General features: G+C 27.3%; 1 protein-coding gene and 1 long non-coding RNA gene across 2 annotated transcripts; one reads left to right on the forward strand and one right to left on the reverse strand.

The window, feature by feature from the left end:
• The first annotated feature begins 6,192 nt into the window (after nucleotides 1–6,192).
• Nucleotides 6,193–14,053, forward strand: LOC100574099 (ring canal kelch homolog). The gene is made up of 8 exons (XM_029490175.1): nucleotides 6,193–6,234; nucleotides 7,701–7,821; nucleotides 7,930–8,026; nucleotides 8,141–8,305; nucleotides 8,366–8,665; nucleotides 8,963–9,106; nucleotides 13,361–13,613; nucleotides 13,691–14,053. The coding sequence occupies exons 2-8, from the start codon at nucleotides 7,742–7,744 to the stop codon at nucleotides 13,873–13,875; spliced, it is 1,224 nt and encodes a 407-aa protein (XP_029346035.1). The 5' UTR covers nucleotides 6,193–6,234; nucleotides 7,701–7,741; the 3' UTR covers nucleotides 13,876–14,053.
• Nucleotides 14,054–18,426: 4,373 nt separating this feature from the next.
• On the reverse strand, nucleotides 18,427–26,210 carry LOC100574185. The gene is made up of 3 exons (XR_119451.4): nucleotides 25,529–26,210; nucleotides 20,054–20,258; nucleotides 18,427–19,983 (listed from the first exon to the last, which is right to left on the reverse strand). It is a non-coding gene; the product is annotated as an uncharacterized LOC100574185 (long non-coding RNA).
• Between the last annotated feature and the right edge of the window lie 307 nt (nucleotides 26,211–26,517).

A 26,517-nucleotide genomic window follows, 5' to 3' on the forward strand; every position in this document is an offset into this window, starting at 1 on the left:
TTATAGTATATTAATTATTTTTTTATAATATATTATAGCGAAAATTTGCAAATTATGATTTGTACCTAACTAAAAATGTAAAGTTTGTTTAATTTCTATTTTGATTATCCATTGCTAAAAATTGAACATTTAAATTAAGGTTTATCATAAGTAATTAATACTGTAAACCGATAACATAATATTATATACCTACACACAATTTCCTTTATAGATATTATTTGTTCAAATTTGGACGAAATTAGATACAGATATTTAAATGGAGAAATATACGATTTTATTTATTTTGTTTTGATTTAAAAATGATATTCGTGGACACGTCTTGGTAATCAGAGGTGGATCAGAGGAGGTCTCTGAATTTTTTAAAACATAAATTATGCACGCAGAAAACACAGGTCAGCCGGTGGGTAGTGGTGTGAGAAGTACTAGGCAACCGGACATGCGTATTATTATTATTCGCACCCAGCCCGTTAATTTGGTGACATCTACATGATTAATATTAATACAAATTTGCAATTAATAATATCTTTTTAACTGTTATGGAGTATTTACTAAAATTGTATTTCCATAACTTATATTAAGTTGGGCCATTCTTTGTATCGTTATGTATAACTTATAATTAAATCGTTCGGCCAAAGTGGTGCACCGACTGTATAATATAACCTCATGAACAATAGCATTATCTTTTTGCTAATAAGGAAATATATGATCTCATAGACATTTTTCTAGTGCAGTAGTTTCACAAATTATAGTATTGACATGTCATTATACTAGCTCATTTTGGCTCAGTTAAGGCCTTAAGGGAGCTTCGGGAAAAACGAGGTATACGTCTTAAGGCAGACGTCACTAGCATGATTAGCTTTCGTTGAGAATTTCGATCCAACGGAAGATACTATATCCGGATATTCCTCTTAGGATTTCGGCAAAAAGAACTTATACTCACGAAAGAAAAGAAAAGAAAAAAAGCTATAAAGAACATCGGAGAACTAATAGAAATTAAAAATTAGAACAGTAGTCATCGGAAAATTATAAATATTAAAAACGATAGTAAAAACTGATGCAAATTATACAAATTTATTTTGAACAAAAATAAAACGGTAACTAGGTAATAACATTAATAAGAAAATAAAATTAATATTATAAAACTAGGTAGCATACTATCACGGAAAAAACCAAACATTTGTTTGTATTATAAAAATAGTAGGATTAACTGTACATTATAATTGCTGTAGGGATAGCTATAAGGTTAGTCAGATTTATTAAAATATTATAGTTAAGTTATTATAGTTATTCGAACTGAAATATGTTATTTTAACTATATTTTTTATTTCTTTCAAACATTAAAAACTGCATTAAGCTATAAAATATAGTAAACATTATCATAACCAATAACTATACATACATAGTCATAATAACTAATAAGTAAATCATTTTAGTTATATTTCCTATTAAAAAGTTATAGCTACTACAATTTGTTTAACTATAATATTATAGTAATTTTTTTTTTCCGTAAATATATTTAGCCAGCATATCTATTATTTATTATAATATTGAATATTATGAATAACTTGTTTGTGTGCGTTTGTTTATATTGTGCTTGTAGCCAACACATGATACTAAAAATTAGCTCTTCGCTAAGGCTGTCCTTGAGAAAATCGGAGTCGACAGCAAACAGAAATTCACGGTGCCCAGCGGGAAAATTTCCGAAACAAAAATATAATAACTGGAAGGAAATGTCTTGGAACAGTTGTGGTAAAATGTCGGGGGGGGGGGGGGGGGGGAAATGTTTATTAAACTTCTAGATACCTTATGTACACCTAAGAGTTAGCCACTTGCTGGCTTTTTAATAATATATTACCACTTAATAATGATTTAAATAACGATATTAAATAACTTCGAGTATTATTTATTTCGTCATTATAATCACTTTTACATCATCAATTTCTAATGATTTTTTAGTTAAATATTTTGTAAAATTTAAAAGGATTGAAAATTCATTAACAAGTTTTCACCTAAGTGGAAATTTAAAATGATACCTACATAAAAGTAAAAACCTCATTCAGAAATTTGCATTATTCTTCGTACAAAAATAATCTTAAATATGATACTTTTGAATAAAATTCACTTAAGTTAACACGTTTATCCTAAAAAAAGTATTAGTAAGCCAATAAATTTAATTGAGATTAACTTAACGTTTTGAATTAATTTTAACTTTTAATTCGTTAATGCCCAGCTTCGGAAAATCACATGTATACATTGAACCAGGTTTTTTTTTTAAAGAATTTTTCTGACTACAAACTTATTCCCACTTTTGAGTTATATTTAATATTAGTTATAAGTATTCTAATTGTATAGATTGATTATTCAGTTCTCGTCCGATTTTCTTATTTTTATTAAATTGTTCATATTATGTTATATAACTGTCTACCACCACCACAAAGCATGTGCTTAAAGGTGGTAGATATTTATATTTGTTTAAAATAAAAAATAAAAATAAAAAAAAACTATAATAATGAATAAAAACAATTTTTAATTTTAATAGAAACTTTTTTTTTTGAAGTTTGCTCAATTATTGTTTTATGAAATACAATAACAAATATAATATCATCCTGAAATTCATTTCTGCACTGCACAATTACTTTTCTCACTGCACAAAAGGTATCTCACTGCACACTAAAATAAACCCTGCGATTGCACTTATTGCAGCAAATATCACAAAAAGTCGTATGATCTGGATTAAGGATATTTAAAGTAGCCGCCCAAAGGCTTTTCATTTATAATGCAATATGCTCGTATGTATAGGTGGTCAGAGTATTTATTCTGATAGCCAGTTAACTACGAGTATATTATGATTTTGCAGGAAGCAAGACCGTTTTGTTGTCGTTGAAGATGATGAAAGGGTAGTTGATAAATAAATATGTAGACAGATGAAATATTCTATGTGGTTTATTAAAATGTTCTTCAGTAAAATTTACTAAGTCCAAATAATTAAATTATTACACAAAGTGTCGTGAAGGTGCTCGAAGTGCAGTGGAGAAAACACGTCTGAATACAGGCCATCTCCGGTCTGCTTTTATAAGGGCCCAGGCTCTCCTACCTACCCCCCGGTCCATTAACTTATCCATAATGCGTCGTCGCGTTATCGGCAAGGCTGGGCATTAACGAGTTAAAAAGTTAAAGTTAAGTTAATAAGTTAATTTTATATTAACTTTTTAACTTAACTAGTTAATTTTGGCTTTTCATTAACTTAACTGTTAACTTACTAAATTTCTTTTTTAATTAACGTGAAATTAACGAGTTAATTTTTCATTTCAAGAAGTAAGTTAAGTTAATTTATTTTGTTTTTAATTTTATCATATTTCACTACTTCAGTATATTTCGTTTTCATGTCAAAAAATATTTACCGTGAATTGTTAAAAGTAAAAAATGTATACAATTCGAATTTAACTAATATGGAAACACTGTATAAGATATAAACACTATAGTCTATAATTTAATTTTGGGTTGGAAAAAAATTAAGTATGTTAGCATTGTATAGACAAATTAACTTTTTTTTAACTTAATAAAAAGTTAACAAAAAGTGTGTATTAACTTTTAACCTAACTGAGTTAACCTATAGTTAAATTAACTTTTAACATTTTGTTATTGGTGCATATTAACTTAACTTAACTGAGTTAAAAAAAATCATTAACTTGCCCAGCCTTGGTCATCGGTGTCCGTGCACTGCGTGTGAACCTAATCATAATGATGTTTCCACGAACCGACTGTTATCTATTGCATTCTCATCCTGCTTTATGGTTTTTTTGTACTATATCTACTTTGTGACGAATAAGCTCCCATATCCTGTCGTTTAATATGGCTTGTGGTTTTGAATGTGTTTTATTATATTATTATGCTCGAATAATCCCTCCGTCTAGCAACCCATATATATATAGATTATTGTGACAGTCTTTCACTCCCCCTAGTATCATTCTTTACCACCTACATTATTATATTAATAATAAGAGCTCGTATATTCTCACCTTGACTACCTATGTTATTATGTTCTTTATATTTGTGTAATATTTGAAAGAAACGGATACTATCCGTTACAATAATATTTAGTGTCTCTAGTGGGCAATTACATAACTGACATTATTATTTTTATATTTTTTTTTAACAAACATATGTGCTATGAGCTGTGTGCAGTGTGCACACAATAACAACAATACAATTTTACAATAAATCTGTGAAGTTGTAGAAAAATGTATTGGGCTATCTCGTCGCATGCGCTCTCCGCAGATCGCAACTACCCATAACCATTACGGGACACTTCCCAGACAGCATTTTGTAATTATAATATTATAATATTATTATATAAACGTTATACTAATATTATTCGTTATTATAATGTTATAATAATATTATTAAACAAAAAATTGCTGTCTGGGTTGTAAATAGGTATGATGCGATTACAATTTATTATGGGAATATAGATAACTAAAGATAACAACTAGGTACTCGATGAATAGAAAGTATGTGAGGCCAAAAATTCTAAAATTAATATGTATCGAAAAAACTCCTGAGATGCCAATTTATAGGTATAATATTATACTATTATATTATTATAATAATAATTTATGAATATAATAAACAGGGCTAGGATTTATATACAACATCATGTTTTTTTTTGCGACTTCTGATTATTGATTTTGTCAGTAATGTCCACGAATCGCCTCATGATGAGATAAATGGTGGTATTTTTATTTTGCATGTTTTTGCATATTTTGGGTAAAATACATATTATTGCATATTTCGATTATAAGAATGCGAAAAATGCATGTTTTATAGTATATTTTATAAAAACTTGGTTTTTATGTCAAACATACATTTTATTTTCATAGCTTTAGTCAATACAAAGCCGTACTACGATCCAATCGCCGATCATTCATTTTCGACAATTTAAAAAAATATATGTGGTCGTAGCATTTAACACGTAGTGAATGTGAATTATAAATTTTATTTCTAAATTATTTAATTTTATTTAATTTCTCAATTATATTATTTTAAGACAAACAGCCAATCACAGATGTATTTTAATAAATAAATATATTTTTTTTTTTAACAATATTTTTGTGTTTATCTTATAAAAATTTAAATGCATATTTTTTAATATTTTGGTAAATAAAATGCATATTTTACCATGTTTTATTGCATACAAATCCTAGCCCTGATAATAAACAATTACATGTATTTTAATGAAACACGGTGAAGAGGAATCAATAAAAGGGGATATATTTATAGCATTTTCATTTTTAAAGGGACATGGTACACATATTTGAATGTCTTAAATTAATATTTCGTAGTGTAATATTATACTCCATAGCCATTAACATCTAATTTTAAGCTATACGCTTAAACGTAGATGTTCATAATATAATATAGGTTGTAGTAATAATAAAGTGTGAAAAAAACTAAAAACCTCTATTAATTGGTTGTACTAACTCCACCGAGCAGTCACTACTGTATTGTTAGAGGTCCAATTTAGTTAAGCCACTGAAACTGATACCATATAAATATTTCAGTAGAGTAAAGAAATAAAAATAAAACTGAAGTGCAAATGTTGCAGTCGGTTAGTGATAGCCAGACAACAAGATAGCCAATGCATTGTTTTTAGCTTACCTACTTTAAGACGAAATTTAGTCAACAAAAAGATTGGATTTTAAATTGTTTTTGTCTTTTTACATAATTGTTATCGATTTATATTAGATACTATCTTCAATATACCTAGGCACTTAACAATTTCGTTGTTCAATTTTTTTTTTTAATTTTTAGCCTGTACTTACTTTAATTATTATATCAACACGTCATATTTCATTATTGTCTCTTATTAAAAACTTTAAATCATTCTGTATATTCTATATATTTGTTTAATCTAGGAATGGCAATGTGTACGTATGACGTACCTATGCAGGTATTTAAAAATTCTATGTTACGTGAGTAAATGTAAAAATATTCATTATGAGCACACTACCTGTTTTTAATCTCTGAAACACACAGTACTAGAACGGGTGTAAGCGTGTCACAACATCAATTAACAGGTAATTTATTCATGTGAAGAATTATATTGAATAAAATAATAGTTTCTATGTCTTGTCACAATAAAGTTATACAAGAGTCTGAAATAATCAGATTAATTGTAATACCATTTTTGATGTCAAGTTAACGCAACTAGAAAAGTGAAACAAAAATTAAAAGGTATGTATATTGCACACTCAACAACATTTTTACTAATAATAATTATTATATATAGTACAACCCACCTCAAAATATATTACGTTAGTAACGTCGTAAAAATGTTTTCCAAAACACCTTTTTAAATTCTATTATTCATTATTTTTTTATTTTTTTGAACATATTAATATGATCTTAAAAATGTGTTTTTTACTGCAGGAATTGAAATTTGTAACGAAAATTGAAATTACACGTTTGTTTTAATATTTATTTTGCAAGTCATGCACGGCGGTGGTGGCGCGCACGTTTATTTTTAATGTATTGTTTTTTCTCACTCTCTCCCTATTCACTTATAATTTCACAGACCCTATACTTATGAAAGAATTTTTACTTCCCCAGAAAGTAATGGTGGGTTTCACACTCTCATTTTTTTAAAAAAATTTTTTTTTGTGTTTAAACACTAAAATTAGCCGAAATAATGCTTCGATTTTCAACTTCAGTACTTATTTTGTTTTTTTAATGGGAAAGTGGTGCATTGGGGAAGTTAAAACTCTCATTAGTTTTCAAATTGATTCTGGTATTTAGCATAATTCTATAACAATGACTGTAGAAACATGATATTTGCATAGGTTGTTTATATCTGCAGTATATTATACACGATAAAACGTTCAAAATTTTTTTATTTATTTTGAACTGTTAAAAAAGCGTTAAAATGTAAGGCTCTTGATATATTGTTACTAGAAGAGTTGAATAATTTTAAAAATACAAAGGCACAATTTCTTAATAAGCATTTAAAATTCGAATTTTTACAAAATGAATCAAATTTAAAATTTAAAAATGATTTTGTAGTGAAAATGTATGAAATGTAAAATGTTATAGCTAAGGATTGAACATTTAAAATATAGATCAACGTAAGAAGTTAATTCTGTAACCAAAATATCTAAAAATATACAAAACACAGTTTTTTTTTTTTAGTTACATTATTTTAAAATTTTGAGGAAATTACATATAACAATGTTTCACTTTTAACCTACTGTACGTCTGTACAACATAATGACATCACTTGCCCGAACATATTTATATATTATACGATTGAAAAACAACAGTTTTATCTTATTGTTTGTATTTAGATTTTAAACATTATTTTTATTTTTTGAATATTCAACGTTAAGTTTTGAAGAATTTAATTAAAATTTCTACCTACGATTCAGTAATACGTGAAGATCGTAATATTTGCGTGTCCCATTATAGTCAATACGCGTGACTATCATACTATAAAAAAAATTAAATTACCTACCTATGAAAATACCGACAAACAATATTTTTGAATACCTGGTTTTTATTGAATTTTGTTCAAATTTGATAAAATTTGTTTTAAGTTTAACATAATTTTGAATGTAATTATAGACATTTTGTTTTTTTATTAATTTAGATGTTATAGAAGATTATTAAGAATATTTGTAATTTAATTTAAAATGCGCTTTTTATAGTTTTAAGAACCACAAAACCGGGATTTCATTTAACATTTACAATGGAAAATAAAAAACAAAAAACAGAATCAAGAAGATGTGAAAAACAAGAAATACAAACAAAAAAAGAAGAAAAACTTAAGTAATATATGAACTGAGCTAATTACCCCTCTTTTTAAGCATGCTTGTGATGAGAGGGGAAGACTTCAGATATTAGTTACGAATAATATTGTAATATTTTGATTCTTAGAAAAGTTGATGGTGGTGACGAATTACTATCTTTGCCATCGGATCAAGTGGTTGATTGTATCTTCAGTGATAAACTTCTAGTCCAATCTGAAGCAAAAGTAGGCAAACTAAAATTGATTTTGGCATTGGAAAATAAAAATTCATTAACCTTCTAATAATAATATGTAATATGAAGTATGGTTATAAATTTATAAGTTTATTTATTGTTTAAGATATTTGAAAGTGTTATGCGTTGGGCAAAACATGATTCGGCTTCAAGAAACTGTTTTTTACCCCAATTAATGGAACACGTACGCGTACGTTTAAGTGAGGCATTACCCTTTCATACACTCAAGTCAGATATGCTTAGTCGGTATAAACCTGGATATGGAGATAAAGTATAATTCAGTAATAATTTATTTCTCTTTCCAATGTATTTAACAATTTGATTATTACAGGTTATTTTAGTTGTTGGTGTATTTGATGAAAGAAGTAAGTGTACAGAATTTTACGACCCAAAAATGAGACGATGGGTTAATGGACCAAACATGATATCAAAACGCTGGAAACCTCGTCTTGCTGTAGTGAAAGATAATTTAGTGTTTGCTGTGGGTGGTTCTACTGATCGTTTAAAACCTGTTCGGACCGTTGAAGTGCTTGATTTGTCTTCAGAATGGCCATGCTGGAAACCAAGTGTTGACATGTTGGTCGAGCGACATATTTTTGGAGTTGGTGTAATCAATAATTGTCTGTATGCCGTAAGTAACGTTGAGTTATAATCAGTGTTCGGATTTATCTAGATAAATATCTAGATAATTATTTGTTCATCTTTTACCTTATCTAGATAAAAAAAGTATTTATCTTTTTCTTTATCTAGATAAATATGAGATAAGTTATCTTTTATCTCTATCTAGATACATTTAAGTTGTATTATCTTTATCTTTATCTAGATAAAAAAAAATACTTATCTAATCCGAACACTGGTTATAATTTATAAGCTTTTTCGTTAATTATGTTTTAAAATAGGGAACAATAAATTGTATAATACATTTAAGGTCGGCGGACATAATTATAGTGATAAGGAATTAGATACTGCAGAAGTTTTTAATTACAATACTCAAGAATGGCGGATGATATCTAAAATGTCTACTAGAAGATCTGACCCTGGTGTCGCAGTCCTGAATAATCTTTTATATGCGGTAAACTATTATTATTTTTGATTTTAAATTTGGTATGTATTTGTTAAAATAATAATTGTGATTGAAATAAAAAAAATTCTCCTGATAAATATCAAGAAATATAATATAATATCCATAATATATTATATATTCATAAATTTCAATTTAAAATTGATAATATTTAATAAATATTAAATAATTATAAAAAATATTATAATTACTTATTAAATACTTTCTAAATTCAATGGTTTAATAATTTCATCAGATACTGTTTTACTTCATTGATCTATAAGCCTACATATATATAGAAAGTACCAAAACTCGATTTAATTTTTGACACAGATTTATTCATAACTTAATAAAAAAGGAATCTTATTTTTATAATTCATATATATCGTTGTTAATATTGTGAACAGGCGCGGACTGGCTGGGATGCTGGGATGCCTTGCCCTAAAATATATTTGTCCCTATCGGTATAAATGTGCCCACCTAAAATTAATCTGAATTTTGAAGTAGAAATTAAAAATTTTCTGATAAAATCGTTGGTAGATGTAGATACTATTATTCATGTAATAATTTATAACTATAACAATCATAAAGAAAAAAGAATACATTTAAAGTAAGTAGTCAGGAAGAAAATAGGTTAATTAGTTTGAGTAGCCTTTTATATACATTAAATATACTTTATTGATTTATTATTAACACAATCTTCATAAGAGGCACTTACCTCTAATTGGGGGGGGGGGGGCAAAAATTAATCATATTTTACTGACCCATAAGGTTGCCCTCTCAATTGCAGGCCCCTCGTGATCCTTCGTTCCTTCCACACCAAATGCTGCGGCGTATGACAATGTTTATGCTCTTATTAATTCTGAGACCTACACATTTAGTTATAGTTTTATTAACTGCTACTGGTTATTGCTTTTTAATGTACCAAAGTAAGAACGTGACCAAAATCATTTATCTGCCATTATCTCTGTAATTGCAGAATTATATAACCCACAAACTATTATATAAAAAAATATATAGAAACGATTTGATCGCATCAAAATATTGCTACAATTGAAAAAGTGCTTCGACCGATGCAAAGTAAACTTATATACCAATTCAAACATCTTTACATATTTTAAATCGAACAACTAGAAGTACCTTAATTTTTGTCAGGCGTTTAGGCCTTTGTTTCTATAATCCACGTGTGTTTGACAAAGACAGACTTTACTGAAAAGATTTCTTAAACAAAACGCGTAGAATATACATGAATGCACGATCGGCATTAACTCACAGGTATCTATTCATTTTTTTTTAGTTTTTTAGTTTTTATATTTTTTTGAAAAAAAAAAACATTATTGATCAATTTATTGAGCGTAAATGTGTAATAATTCAATAAACAATACCTATTATATTTAATGTTAAAACAAAATTTAATTGTTTCTTTGGGTTTTGACATACACCATTGAACACACTGCACACTAGCACACTACTACAGTTTTCTACATGTGTTTGTCCATGTAAATTGGGTACTTTGTTTTCAATGCATTATTTTTAAAATCAGATTATTTTACAGAATTTATTGCTAAAATATGGAGAAGACAAAAAATAAATTGAATAGTGGTAGCCGAAATAGAAAAATCAAAGAACAAAAGTTATTAAAATTAGTTGCTAATGACAAGAATCAAAAGAAATTGTGTTTTGATTCATCTGCACCTTCAGTTAGTATAGAATTTTATGATACAGTCCACTGCTCATCTAACGCTAAAAATATTGATCATGATGAGTTCTTAAATTATAAAAATCAAACGGAAGAAAAAGAAATAATTAATGACATATCTGTATCGACTGTATTGAATGTAGAACCTATTAAATTATTTCATTCAATACCGTGTACATCTGATGAAATGAATGACGACAATGAACGAGTCATTGAAGTTGGAAAAGAAAGAATTGACGAGGAATTAAAAAAAATGTTTAGAACCTTTACAACCTGTTTCACTCTTCCCCTGGTTGTCAGCACTAAACACATTGATTAGTACAAATAAAATTGGTGATTCTGATTCTGAATGAATTTATGTAGAAATTGGAATGCAACATGAAAATATTAAAGATGATTCTGAAACACAATTTGTTGCTTTTGTATTTGTACCTCCAAATAAAAATGACAGCATAGTAGCTAAATTGAAATTTTTAGAGCACCATCCTATTCAACCAATTGTTATAAATAATTCCAAAGTTATGTTTGATCCCAGAAACATTTATTTTCGAAAAATGACAAATGATGATATTGTCGAAAGAAGATGGATTTCATATTGTTATTTTACTAACAAAATATATTGTAGTACTTGCATGGCATTTTCAGTAGATTTATCCAATGCATTTGTTAATGGTGTAGTAGTTAATATTAAAATCATTTATATAAAAGTTCAGAAACATGAAAACAGTGCAATACATAAAACTGCATGTGAATGTTATTTAAAAGCTTGTACTAACAAAAATATGGATGTCATACTTGTACATTTTCAAAAATAGACTAAGAAGTACCCTTTCTGAAGAATTGTTAAATGCATTAATGTTAATAAGTACTTAACATGATCTTATTCCTGATACTAATTATATCATAAAAAAAAATATCTGAAATTTCAGACTTGCTTGGTAAAATATTATAAATTTGGCAGGTACATTATACCTATACAAAAAGTCAATGATAACAATATTACTCATACCTTGTTTCATATTATATGTAGGCACTAGGTAATATAAAAATATTTAAAATGTAGAAGTTCATTATTAAATATTAATTTATACATTCAGTAATATTGTAAACATAAACCTAATACAAAGAATATCATGTACCTATGTATAATGTACATTGTAAGTTTTACTTTTATTTTGTATCAATAATAAATAATAATAATATGTATTATAATATAAATACATAATATCTATAATAATACATGGCGCAATATATAATATACTTTTTGCTTGGATTCAACAGTTTTCAAGGTTCAATTTTTAAAGATTTTTAGTTTGTCTTGGTTAATTTATTATGTTTATTAATATTATAGTTATTGTACTGCATGTGAACATAAAAATGTATATCAGTATAACTGAGATATATTAGTATTGCACTTAAGTAGCAAGTATATCTTTGTTTAGTCATATATCTACTACCTACCTATGTATCAATCCCTAAAATCGGATTTATGATATTTTAAAAGTAATTAAATATAATATTTGAATGTGTTATGTGTAATAACAGACCATAAATTTATTTTTATTTTTTTAACATACAACTGTAGAACTTTGTAAATTTGTAATTTTTTGAATGTTTGTTGTAATTTGCAGGGCTTGAAACCGTTTTCAAAACCGATTTCAGAAACCGTTATAAACCGTTTTAAAACCGAAACCGAAACCGTAATCAAAAACGAAACCAAAAAAAATTGGAAAACGGTATTTTTTTTTTTAACTGACGTTTTTTTAAATACGTAAATTCCATTAATACGCATAATTAATAATCATAATAAAATTGAGATCATAAATAATTTTGTTGATAAACATTTTATTATTCGAAAAATTATTAGTTGCTTTATAAATAGTAATGACATAAATTAAAGTTACTAACAAATACTATATATTATGACAATTGGCAATACGGAACAAAGAATGATAATAGTATAGATGAAATAGCTCCCTGAAAATACTTTAGAAACCGCTATACAAAACCGAAATTTCTTAATACCGGTATTGTTAAGTTGAAACCGAAATCGTAATATTTCAAAACCGGTATTCAAAATCGAAACCGAAACCGAAATTATTTCAATAGGTTTCAAGCCCTGGTAATTTGCCGCCTATTAACATTTTTAACGTATTTACAATATTTTATTAAAACAAAAGAAAATATTTAAATATTTTATAAATAACCTACATATTTAAAATTTGCCCCCAAAATTTTTTTAATTTGTCCTTTAAATTATGTAGCATCCCGCGCCCTTTTTTACTAGTCTGCGCCTGATTGTGAATGTTTGAAAATTATAATACTAAATATATGAAAGAAATTAAACTTCATTAAATTTTCATTTTGAACAGAAAATATTACAGAAGAAATAATTTTATCATACTTTATAAATATTGATTTTTAATTTCTACTTATTTTTAAACTTATGTAATAGTTAATTTGACACTTTAAAAATTGTTAATAGTATTGTATTTATTCAACTTTTCATTAATATGTACAGTCACTATTGTTTCAACTCTTCAATTTGTATTAATGCAATTTTGTAGGTAGGAGGATATGATGAATCATTACGGGCTTTAAACACTGGTGAATGTTATGATCCCAGTCTTGATACATGGACACCTATCGCAAAAATGTCTGTACGACGCAAAGCATTTAGTGTAGGAGTTTTAGACGGTGTACTGTATGCTGTAGGGGGACTTGATGATTGTAACTTTCTGAGTAGTGTTGAAGCATACATCCCAAGTACAGGAGATTGGATTGCTATTGCGGACATGCATGTTGCTCGAATTCGTGCAGGTAGCTTCTTGTAAAAATTCTTTTATGAAATTTTTTTTTTTTTAATTTTATTGAATTTATTTTAATTTTCAATACAGGTGTAGTTGCATTAGACGGTTTATTGTATGTGACTGGTGGATCTTACAACATGATTGTTGTGGATTCTACTGAATATTACAGCCCTGAAACCAATACCTGGACAATAGTCACAGATTCGACGAAATTTGCACATACTTCAACAGGACTAATAGCTATTAATAGGCCACGATATTTTAAAACCTAAGCATTGATAATTTTTTTTTTGATACAATATATTTATGTTTTCTTATATTGTATTATGGTATCTTAATTGATTTTTTATAATATATTATAACGAAAATTTGCAAATTATGATTTTTACCTAGCTAAACATGTATAGTATGTTTTCGTCAATAATTAACCCAACCAACAGTATGACTATTAGTAAAATAAATAACCTTTTAATAATAATTTCCGTTCTTCAAATTAGATCATTCATTATTTTTGAATTATTTAGTGGATCATTTTTATTAAAAATTGTAATATTGATATACCTAATTCAAAATACGAACTATTATTAGTTGTGAAAATGGCTTTAAAATGATTTAAATATATGTAATATTAGTTAATTACCAGTGTTAGGTAGTAAAGTAACGTAAATTACAAATTACTGTAATGCAATTACTTTTTCAGTAACGCAGCAGTAATTTCATTACATTTTACTTACAGTAACGCAATTGTAACGCAATTACTTTTTAAAAGTAAATTCTATGAAGTAACGCACTAATGCGTTATTTTCCACGTTACTTATTAAAATAATAGTTTTGAATGTAGTACAAAAATAAGCTAATAAGATATTCCAGAAAAATTAAAAATCAATTTTATTTACTTTTGATTCCGATAATAGTTAACAATATTATTAAACATTCCAGGAATTAATGTTATTACTTTCATTATCAGAAAGGAATGATTTCGGCTTAAAAATAAAATCTAATTAAAACGAATTATGATTTACGACTTATGAGTAAGCCACCTCTCGGCTATCAACCTATATGGCTATATGGTTATAGGTACGAATTTAAAACTGATATACCTACTGGCTACCTCGATGTTAATACCTTACCAGACTGCAGTCACCATTTCCAATTATTACTGTATACTATAATATAGACTTATAGTATAAATATTATACATATTATATTAATACGATTTACGAATACCATAGGAATACCATACGATTACCAATTACACTGTATCATTTAGTTTCACTTGTTTATTAGAAAATAACTTGCCTTATTGTTGTATTTAGTATTAGAGTATTTTTAATTCAACTATATTGGTACCTACTTTACTATAGCCATATAATAAATAATAATTAATAGATGAGATGAATGATAATTGTACATTTACATATTATTATTTTAAATTTTGTACACTAAGTATCACTAGGTAGTAGCCAGTAGGTCTAAAATATATCATATTATGAATTGAATATGGTCCAAAAAAAATGATAACGGTTATCAGAGATTAAAAAAAAAAAAAGTAACGTTATTTGTAACGCACTACCGCGCACTACTTTATTTATGAAAAAGTAACGTAATGTGATAAAAATAATTGTAGGTAACGCAAATGTAATTTAAATAAAAGTCTGTGAATAGTAACGAGTAATGTAATTCAATTACTTTTTAAAAGTAATTTACCCAACACTGTTAATTACTATGCACATGAGCAATAGAATTTCAGGTTTGACGATCGGTTATTGATTTTTAACAATTATTGTATGATAACGGATTGATAAATAATACGGCTGAGACACGATTGAGCATTAAAAACTCTGCAACGTTGACGTTTTCAATTTTGAACTATATTATACAAAAATATTTATTTAAATAATTAAAATGATTTAAAATAAAACATGGCAAAAAAAATAGCATGTGTTCATAGACAATATGTAATATACCTATTCACATTACTGAAAATATTTATAAATCAATAATAGTCTCAATAGTAGTCACATTATAATAGGTACAGTATATAGATATCTTTGATAATAATGAAATAATAATAATAATAATAATAGTTATGACTTATGAAAATAATAAAATCAAAATATTTATACATCAAAAATAGTCTCAATATTAGTCCGGAATAGTACTCCGGAACTAATTTTTTATTCGATAACATTGTCCATAAAACTGAGGGGCTCAGCTCACGGCTCGTGTCAGATATCAATATAATTGGTGTAATAATACGTGAAAATAATAAATTACAAAGTTTTGGCAACATTGCATAAAATTGTCTATGTTCAATCGTGCTTTAACGAATAATACACAACAATTATATTGTTTCTGAATGAATAATATTATATTCATTCATTGAATATATGATATATTATTTTTGAAATATAGGTAAGGTAATTGTGCTGTTTTCATAAATATAAATTTTTAATTTTCTGTTTTAAAATATCTATATCTATATCTATATCTATATCTATATATTATATAAAGAAGAAAGGTTTGTTTGTTTGTAACGAATAAACTCAAAAACTACTTGACCGATTTCTACAATTCTTTCACCAATAGAAATCTACATTCTTTGTGAGTGTCATAGGCATACATTTAGTCCAGTAAAGTGAATAAATAATTATACTCTGTTCGCCGAGAGAAACGAAATTCGGTTCGTTTTGTGTATTACTTCGCGTAACCTACCTGTAGCTGCCGGCTGTTGGACATGACTGCCGACTAGCGTCGTGCGTCGTGTCCAAACGGATCTTGGCTAAATGCCACCGTTTTTCATCAAAATTGAAAATGCTCAGTACTTTTTAAAATAATCATGAAAAACAAAAATAAATAAATGAAAATTTGTTAAAACTGTTTGGTAACCTTAGTTAGACCGTCACTGCTTGGATTGTATTTGATTCATTTTAGTTTTTTTTTTTTTTTAAATAATATCAATTAAAAATTATTTGTTCAGTGAAAAAAGCTTAAAATGTAAAAAGGTCAGGTGGGGTTATAAAAAATACAATCTTTTAATTTCAAAGTTAATTTCGTGAAGATTACGAAGTTTAATACTTAATATAGTAATCGAATGTTGTTTAATGTCGGTTACAATGTAGGATATCAAACACAGCAGTAATCACTTTCCGAAAAGCTAATCAGTAAAGTTATTTACTCGTATTTTTTTAAATCGACGATAATCCAACGGTCTAGTTAACCCGCCTAAATTCCCCAAAATAATTTCATATTAGGTAAATAAATGTTATTTTATATTTATAATACAATTTAATTTATGAATTACGCTAATTGTATGATACAAATGAGTTATTACTTATTAGTATTAGCCGATTATGCACTTCCACGTGCAAAATTCCATACGGGGAATGTGCGACATGATTTATGGGGAAAATTTGACCTGCCTTATTTTGTTAAAAAGTTAAAAAAAATTTGTAAACATTGCTTGTGACTAAAATATTATTGAGTTACAAATATTCATTTTTAAATATGTAAATAGTTAACAATTATAATTTTAATATGACGTCAGCTTAATATTATAATAATAAAAACTAAAAAAACTAATATGTGAATTAACCATAAATTAAAAAAACTTTGATGGTCTGTCAGATCTTGATAAATTCAAATAATTGAATTCTTTCAACGAAATTTGTTTGAAGATTTTCATCAGGGTATGGTGCTTAAAACTGTATTAAAAGTCCCGATTTTTCACTTACCCTAGTAGCAAGGAAAGTGTGACATTTTTTTTTTTTAATAATTTTTTTTAAACTTAAATTTTTATTTGCAAACTAAGCCGTGGGGATGAATATCAATATTACCTTCAATACGCATTAACTACCAAATTACAACACCACTAAGTAAGCATTACTATAACTACATAATATGCACTTTAAAAATCATTAATTTATAATACAATAAATATTTTATTATTTCAGTACAATAAACCTATTTTGATTAGAAAATAATATATCAATAACGTTCTCAATACTGATATTGATATCTTTTTCAATGTGTAATATTGAAGAGTTATTGAATTTTTCTTGCAGCATATTCGTACGTAGCCATGTCTTAACTTTGTGCATTGCAGAAAAGCTTCGTTCAAATGTAGCCAAGCTGATTGTTATTGTTATGGCTACTTGTAGTAGTTTGTATAAGTTGGGAACACAATTTTAGAAATATTTTTTTAACTGTAAAGCTCCAAGATTTTTTCAATTGTTGTAAAATGAGTACCTATTTTAACATTTTATACTTTGAAAAATGGTTAGTAATTTTGGGGGCTCCCCCCCCCAAAAAAAAAAAAAAAAATATCCGCTTATGTCGCACGTGTGTGTATTAGATCGACGTTTATTAATAATGAAAATGCAATTCAATTTATAGAATCTAAAAAAGGAAAACAGTTATCTCTTTTGAATAAACACGTAAAGAAGGAATGCATAAATGGATTTTTACAGTAAAAACGTGTTACCTACGAAAACGCAGTTATACTGACGCAGTTATACTGACGCTCGTAAAACTTCAATTGTCAGTATTATTGGTGACCAAAATGGCAAAATCTGATGTGAAAATAGAACGACAAATTTTACGGGACGTAAAACTCTAATAAATGTATTTTCTATCTAATAGCTGTATTAATTATAATTAAAGAAGATTTTGTATTTAACCTATAATTAATACAACAAATAACTAAATTACTAATTGGTACAATTTGAATATTCCAATTCAAAATTGTTCAAAGAACTTTGCATGTAAATTTTTCTAAAACAAACAATTTATTAATATTAATAATAATAATAACAAACTTTATATAACGGAATATAATTCAAATTTAATTTTAAATATACAGTACACTACAGACATACAGTGTAAAATATACGTAATTATAATATTTAATATATAGATTTACAATAAATAGTTTAAATTTAAATATAATAATAATAATAATGACACAGTTTAACACTTAAACCATAATAGCCTATATCTACGGAAGCGTTGAAGGTCAAACCATATGTTTTTTTTATCTCATTATTATGGATTATCACAAGTCGTTATTATGAATTATAACTCATAATAACGGATTCGACACTTCGTAATAATGGATTGAACAATTCGTAATGATTTATTGAACAATTCAAATTTTCATAATAACTTTTAAATTTATTAACAATATACTCATTTACAACAAATATCAAACAAAAACCATTTTATCAAATACATTTTTTTTCTTGCTTTACTTGAAGCCAACTCTCTTAGTACTTATTTTAAGTCTAATGATTTTAAAAAATCATTTGTATGTCTCAGTTTTCTTAGGTTTGACTGGTTTTATACTTATTTTTTACTCTAGTTAATTTAGAAAAAGCTCTCCCCGTACCTACATAAATAACATTATTAACTATTGATTATATTATTGATATCAATGAAAATATTAAATAACAGTAATATGCGTCTTTTGTACCACATAGTACTTCTGTAGGTATTTACTATTTAGTTGTTTTTGTCCATAAAAAAAATGGTTTTTAAAATGTAGAAAAACTTTTTTTTTTAAATCACTAAAAAATATGTATAAGCTTAAAATTGTTTGGGCCCTTTTCATTTTGGTACTTAAGAGGGCATCGCGGGGTTTCCACCCCGGATAGACCCCCCCCCCCCTTAATTCGGCCCTGCTATGTGTGTATATAATTATACAAATTCTGATTTTTAGAACTTAAAAATACACTTGAAGATTTTCGAATACTTTTACTTATAAAAACATGATAAAATTAAACACAATTCTATAATGATTAAGTTATATTACCTTAAACTTAATTACGACTTTATTTAACCGGATATTGTTTTCCCAAATGGCACAACGTGTTGTTCCCAAACGGCTCTATTTTGATTTACAATCCTCTGTTGTAGTCGGGCAGTTTCTGTCGAGTGAAAGCTGGGACATGGCGTAAGGAAGTGTGTATTTTTCAATTTGTTATTGTGTTCGTTCGCGTTGTTTAATTTTATTATAAATATGACATTTTGTTTAAATATTTTAAGTATGTATATGAGTTGTGTCCAGGATGGGTATAGCTATGGATTCATTGAGGTTGGTAATGTTGTGCTAGATATTGTCGTGGTTGACATAGTGGTTGTGGTTGTTGTGGTTGGAATTATTGTATTTTACGTGGATGTGCTTAGTGTTTTTGTTGTTGGATTTGATGTTTAGTTGTTCTAGTATTTTGTTGTATTTTGATAGGTTAGGTTACATTTTTAGTCAACAATATATGTGTGTATGATAAATTATGTATTGTTTAATATTGATAGGGTCTGAGTCCCATAGAATTTTAGGGTTACATCACAACAGTGAGTTGGCAGTAGTTTTCATAAGTACAACCCTATAAATTGTTATTAAAATGAAAACACGATACAATTAAACACAATTCTATAATAATTAAGTTATATTACCTTAAACTTAATTTCGATTTTATTTCCCAAATGGCAAAACAATACGACAGCTCTTTTTTTGATTTACAATCCTCTGTTGTAGTGGTTCAATTTTTGTTGGGTAGACGATCGTAGAATTCACATTTTCCAGTGGCTTCGTTAACCGCACAAATAAAACATAGAGTAGCAAGAAATAATGTGAATCTTCCAGTTTTTTTCCATTTTTCTACAATTTTCAGAAATATTCTTTTAAAATTTATTTTCACTTCAAATTTGTAATCTCTATAGTCTGGAGACATATAGTAAACATATTTAATGCATCGAAGGTATAATTTTTAATTTGAAATTTATTATCATATATTTTAATGAAAGTAATAATTAACTTCCTACATAGACATTATATACATATAGTAGATTATATAGCCTATCAGGACATTCTGACAGACATATCGAAAAAATAATAATATTTCCATTCCTTTTTATAAAAAAATAGTTTTACCTATCCAAAACTTGTTTACAATATTAAAGTAATAAAGCTGATTTTATCTGGACGGCGTTTATCTAGAATACTTTTTATTTTATTGTTAATAAAGTAATTTTTAATAGAAACAAAAACCTTCCGATGGGTGGGAATATGCAAACTCGTGGACTTAAAAATTGTTTAACTTTAAAATTAAGTCCGACTCACAAATTTATTCTTAACTTATTGAATTAAATAGGTTACTGAAAAAAAATGTTTAAAAACTGTTTGGGAGCCAAACCACATTTATACTACAAAATAGAATTTTTTTTAATTTCATTTTAAGAAATAACTTTTTTTTGGAGAGAGGGGCAAAATATGTTGCCTCGATCGCAAAATGTTAAAACACAGCCTGTGAGTAGGTAATAACAATAAAATGTTATAAGTTATAACACAAAAACTCTAATACGCTCAATCATAATCAGATATAATACATAATATTTTGTCGTAAAATTATAAGTTAGGAATTTTTTGAAGGACATATCTATAACTAGGATTTTTATGTTTTTACATATCTTTAATGAGAGTATGTAACTCCAATTGGATAAGCTTTCTCGACGATTTATTTACCTATGAACTGATATACAAAATTGTTAAGCGCACAAAAAAGAATATTTTAAAGTTAAAGAATATTTTGTGTAAAAAACATGTCTTAGGAATATATTGCCATATTGGGTTCAAATTTGAATATTTTATAAAAATCTAACAGATAATAAAAAAAAATTATTTTTATTATTTAAAACGTATTATTATTATTATTATTTTTTTGTTTAAGTTTGAGTTATTTTAATGCATAATATTATTCTGCTGTTGAACTATATGCAATATTTTTTTTATTTTTAATATTATTATTTTTTTGAATTCATAAGGCTGAATTATTTAAGTTTGAGTTTGAATACATAATATTATTATTTTTTTGTTTAAGTTTGAGTTATTTTAATGCATAATATTATTCTGCTGTTGAACTATATGCAATAATTTTTTTTATTTTAGTATTATTATTTTTTGAATTCATAAGTTTGTGTTACAACATTTAAATATAGGTACACCAGTATGGCAGTATATCACCATATTATAAATTAAACATAACTGTTTATTTTTATAAACTGTTACTTTTATTTGTTTTTTCAGTGTTTAATACATTTTTATGAAAAAGATATTCTTTTTCATAAAATAATATTTTTGTATACAAAAGATTATTTTGATGAAATTATAGAGCATAGAAACATCTTATTTTCAAGATTATAAGCGCATATAAATTCGGTCTCTACCTATAACCATTGATTATAAACAGTGTTGGGAAAAGATAACCAAAAACTCATCTGGATAAGATAACAGATAATTCATTCAAAGTTTATCTAGATAAGATAAAATATACCATTAATTTTTTTATCTAGATAAAAATAAAAATACACATACATTAATTATCTAGATAAAAAAAAAAGATAATATGTTTTTAAATTATATTATAAATAATGTAATTTATTAGTAATTACTAATTAGGTAATATTTATTAATGAATAAATTCCTAATGTTATTTTTCAACCAAAATAATATACAATTTTAATTTTTAATACAACTTGTATAAAAATAAATTAACAAAATAAAACTGACAATATTTCGGTAAATATTTCTTTGTTTAACTATAATAATATTGATATTTGGAATCACTACTCGATCCTCGTAAATTATTGGCTATTTCAGTATTTAAAAATATTCTTATAATTATATTATTTATCTAGATACATTACCACAGATAACCATTACATTTATTTAGATGAGATAATTATATGATTTAATTATTTTTATCTAGATAAGATAATTAAAGAAATAATTTTATCTAACACTGATTATAAAATATATTCATAATCAATGCTATTACTGCTTTACCCAGTACTATATGTATAATATCGGAAAATTGGAAAGAAGCACACAAATATCTGGGATCTTAGCACTTTTGTACGATACGATTAATTTTTTTCTTATCATCTCATTTTGGCGCTTAAATCTTTCTCTAATTTAAATATTTAATCATCGGCTGTTATCAAAAATATCTAATGAGAATTATATACTGTATACCATACAGCGTATACTGTATGGTACTAATGTGTATACCCAGCTACATCAGTCGATATAGTACGAGATTCTGGGTCGTTGTTTCGAGTCCCACAGTCCCACGTTGTGCACCACATGGCCATCGTATACATATAAGAAAATATAAGGTCTCGCATTTTTGTTTTCTGTCCCGTCGTCCTCGGCGGAATCGTTGTAACACTGAAATTCATCGTTCTCAAAAAGTAGGATATAAAAATCGAAAATTATTTTTATTTTTTTTTTTGTCGATTAATGATTACTGCCTATATCGTACTGTGGGAAAAAAGTTTTTTGCATAATATAACGATGCACCTGCAGGACAATGAAAGAATAATAAAAGATAAAAATAATATTGCAGCGGACGACATAATCGTACTGTATTATGAATTATAATAATAGGTATTAAAATCGCCATTCGCAGTGATGTCAGCATATACAACGACCACACACCGTTTCGACCTAAACTTATTAGCCCCTTCCCCGCTAATTCCTAATGTTTTTAAATTACCATTATATTATTATATTTTTTTACCGGTATAATACAATTGCACTATTAAAAGAAAAATATAATAATATTATGCTAAAAGTCCTTTAAACACTAGGCGTCTTTGAACGCACGCGTCAGCGTTTTTCATAACTGATATTCAGATGGCATTGAACCCAAAAGATAGTTGACACCACTGTACTCTGTACAGGCGCCGAAATGTCTGTGCTGATATGTCCCAGACCCACTATTGTGTGTGTAATTGTTTGTGTGAGAGTATACGACTATCACTATTATAATATAGAAATAAATAAAACGACCCAGTCGGTTTATTACAAGGCATATATGCATTTTTATTGTAATGCGTAGAAAGAAGGAGAGCGACTCCGTCGACAGAGTACAAGGGTATCGGGTGAAATGACATCTGAAGGGTCTAGGACATTTCGACACAACCGATTCGACACGGCTGTTTCGGCGCGAAGACGATACTATGACCATAAAACTGTATTATTATTTTGTATTTTTAAAATTTTATAATATTGGGATACTGATATAACACTAAAATAATATTATTTATTTTGTATTTTTAGATTCTGAGCGGAGCGAGAAAGATAGTGGTTTTACAATGGTGTTTATACATATATATATATTTTTTATATCCTGTATACACAGTTTCTACCAGAAGGAGTGCTTTGATTTCAACATATAGTACATTATATATTTTAGCAAATTGGATCAAGATCGTACTTTAAAGAGGTCATTTTTCGATTTTCTCAATAATTATTTAATGCCACGGGTAAAACCATCGACAAATTACGGAAAACCACTAAATATGGGATTGTATTTTCTATAATAAAAAATAATAATATTATTATATAAATTCAACTTACAGGATATATTAAATAATAACAATATAAAATATATCCAGACTGACAAATCGTCTCCGCGCTCAAAATCGTTTTTCTTATACAATGATATTATATATCATTGAATTCAAGTTTAATACAATCCATTATACATTGACCCACTTGTAACCTACTGTACAGCAGAGCGACATCTATTTTAAAATTGTATATTAAAATACCTACGGTGCCAAGATATCGCCACACCGATATTTTTTGCGCCGAAACAGCCTTGCCGAAATGCCCCGATTCCCCACGATAGTACCTATACTGTTCGTATACACTCACAAAGACGTCTTGACACAAGCGCGTAAAACTGTTTAAAGTATTAAAAGAATAAAAAAAAATGCCACACAATTATATTTTATTCAAAAAAATATTTTAAACGCCGGCAAGATTTAGTAGGTAGTTGAAGTTCTCACGCCTCAACGTAATTTGACGGGATAACATTGAATTGAGTCCCGCAAATACTTTTGGGTTATCGGAGTTGAGTCCGACCAATATTTTTAGGTTGTTCGAGTTGAGTCCCTTAAGCCAATTAGTGTTACCCAGAAGACACTATGTGGAGGTTGGCTAAGTATAGTCTCCCAAAAAAAGTGTGTGATTGTATTTTTTAATTATAATAATAATAAGTATAAAGAGTTAATTAGTTAAAAAATATTAAAAATAGTAATTATTATGTATGATTGTACAGGTACACTTTTTGTGTAATATAATAATGTTAATTATTAAATAGTTTTCTTTTAATCATATAATAATAATAAGTATAAAGAAATTATGCTAACTCATAAGCGCAAATTGGTTCAATTTGGTGGGGGGGAGGGGGCTTAAGCCCTGACTATATTTTATACGTTGAAAAAATCCGCGGATACCTACTAATGTTGAACCACGATTATTATTAGTATCCTAAAATGTAACACAACGTTTTAATGGTATTTATAAATTATAAGTTTACAAGTATATTATATCTATATTATTCCCTAAATATTTACTGCACTGGAATCACCTGCGATAGCTATAATTAATCGATTTAGGTACCTATCCATAACGCTTATATTATAAAAAATATTAATAAATTAAATACACTTAGTAAATTGAGTCAATGCTGATTGATTCAATGTAAACTAAGGTTAACTAAATGTTTCAGTAAACAGCAGTAATAGTTAATAGTAATAAAAATAATAGATAATCAATATAATATAACATATAGTTTAGATTAATCGTATGCTATTGCTTGATTATACCACAAACCGATTCAAGCTCCGATCTGCGATAAGAAAGTATTGACTCAAAAGTTAATAACAATATAATATATAATATCATAACAATAGTGAAAATATAATATACACAATGCATACTACTACGAAACATGTCCTACGTTTTGCTATTGATTATCGTGTAGATAATATTATTTCTGATATATTCAATTATGGACGTAATGTATAATAATATATACATTGCATTATTATATTATAATATAGGTATTTTATACTCACGAATAATACGATGCGTTCAAACCCAATCGATTGAAAATCGGCAAATACGATGATGTCATGGCGTCTACAGTATATTATAATAATATTATAACATATTAAGCTATGCCGTTAGTCGTGAAAACGTGTCACGCGCCCAACCACTCGCACCGAGGACTGCGGTTGAGGACTGAAGAACGATGACGGAAGAATAATAATATGTTATGCGGTCGATATGGCTGTGACGAGAAAACCGCGATCGCAACAATTATTTCGATTACTCGTGACCAACGTAAAATGTAAATACTGCAAAATAATCAGTGCCGTAATTAATGCAGTGCCGTGTGCCTACGTCTACACGACAAATCAAACAGAGTGCGCTCGGCGAAACAACCGACCATAACGAATTTTCTTTTTAAAACGATTATTTAATGTACATGAGATGGGGGGACAGATGATATCCTGCCGGAATGCGACTGACTCCGTTTGGGAACGAGCGCTGTGGCTACCAAAACTGTCCACCCAGCGGAATGTCATAATGTGCTATCGCCGTGCTCGTTCCCACGGGTACTCGGATACATAGGTATCTATAATATAGATGGACACTGGACACATATATACATAGATACATGTACAATATACATATAACGAGAAATGCTTGTATTACGATTTACTACTTCTAAATGAAACGGGTTTATATAACACACGCCTCATAATATATAATTGCAGGGCCTCGAAAGATCTAAATATTCGTACATTAAACTATTGTAAAATCGTTCAAATACATAGAGTATTTATTATTGATTTAGAAACGAATAACCAATGTTATTTAGTATATCTATTAATTGATTTATTATTACTGTTGTCCGTGGCCCTATCAGAATTAAGAAATATACCTCTACATACTGTTAGAAAATTTCATGAAATTTAAAAAAATGAAATATTTCAATTATCATTATTTTTGTAGTTTTGTCTTGTAGAATATTAAATTATTAATCTAAATAAATTAAATA

Source organism: Acyrthosiphon pisum, chromosome A2, assembly GCF_005508785.2.
Source record: "Acyrthosiphon pisum isolate AL4f chromosome A2, pea_aphid_22Mar2018_4r6ur, whole genome shotgun sequence".
Taxonomy (NCBI): Eukaryota; Metazoa; Arthropoda; class Insecta; order Hemiptera; family Aphididae; genus Acyrthosiphon; species Acyrthosiphon pisum.

What these genes read in the sequence shown, in the direction of transcription:
- LOC100574099 (XM_029490175.1), top strand. Translation starts at nt 7,742, where the DNA reads ATGGAAAATAAAAAACAAAAAACAGAATCAAGAAGATGTGAAAAACAA. An exon ending in AAAAAAGAAGAAAAACTTAA is followed by an intron (nt 7,822 to 7,929) that starts GTAATATATGAA and finishes TTTGATTCTTAG; the next exon opens with AAAAGTTGATGGTGGTGACG. An exon ending in TGTTGCTCGAATTCGTGCAG is followed by an intron (nt 13,614 to 13,690) that starts GTAGCTTCTTGT and finishes TTTTCAATACAG; the next exon opens with GTGTAGTTGCATTAGACGGT.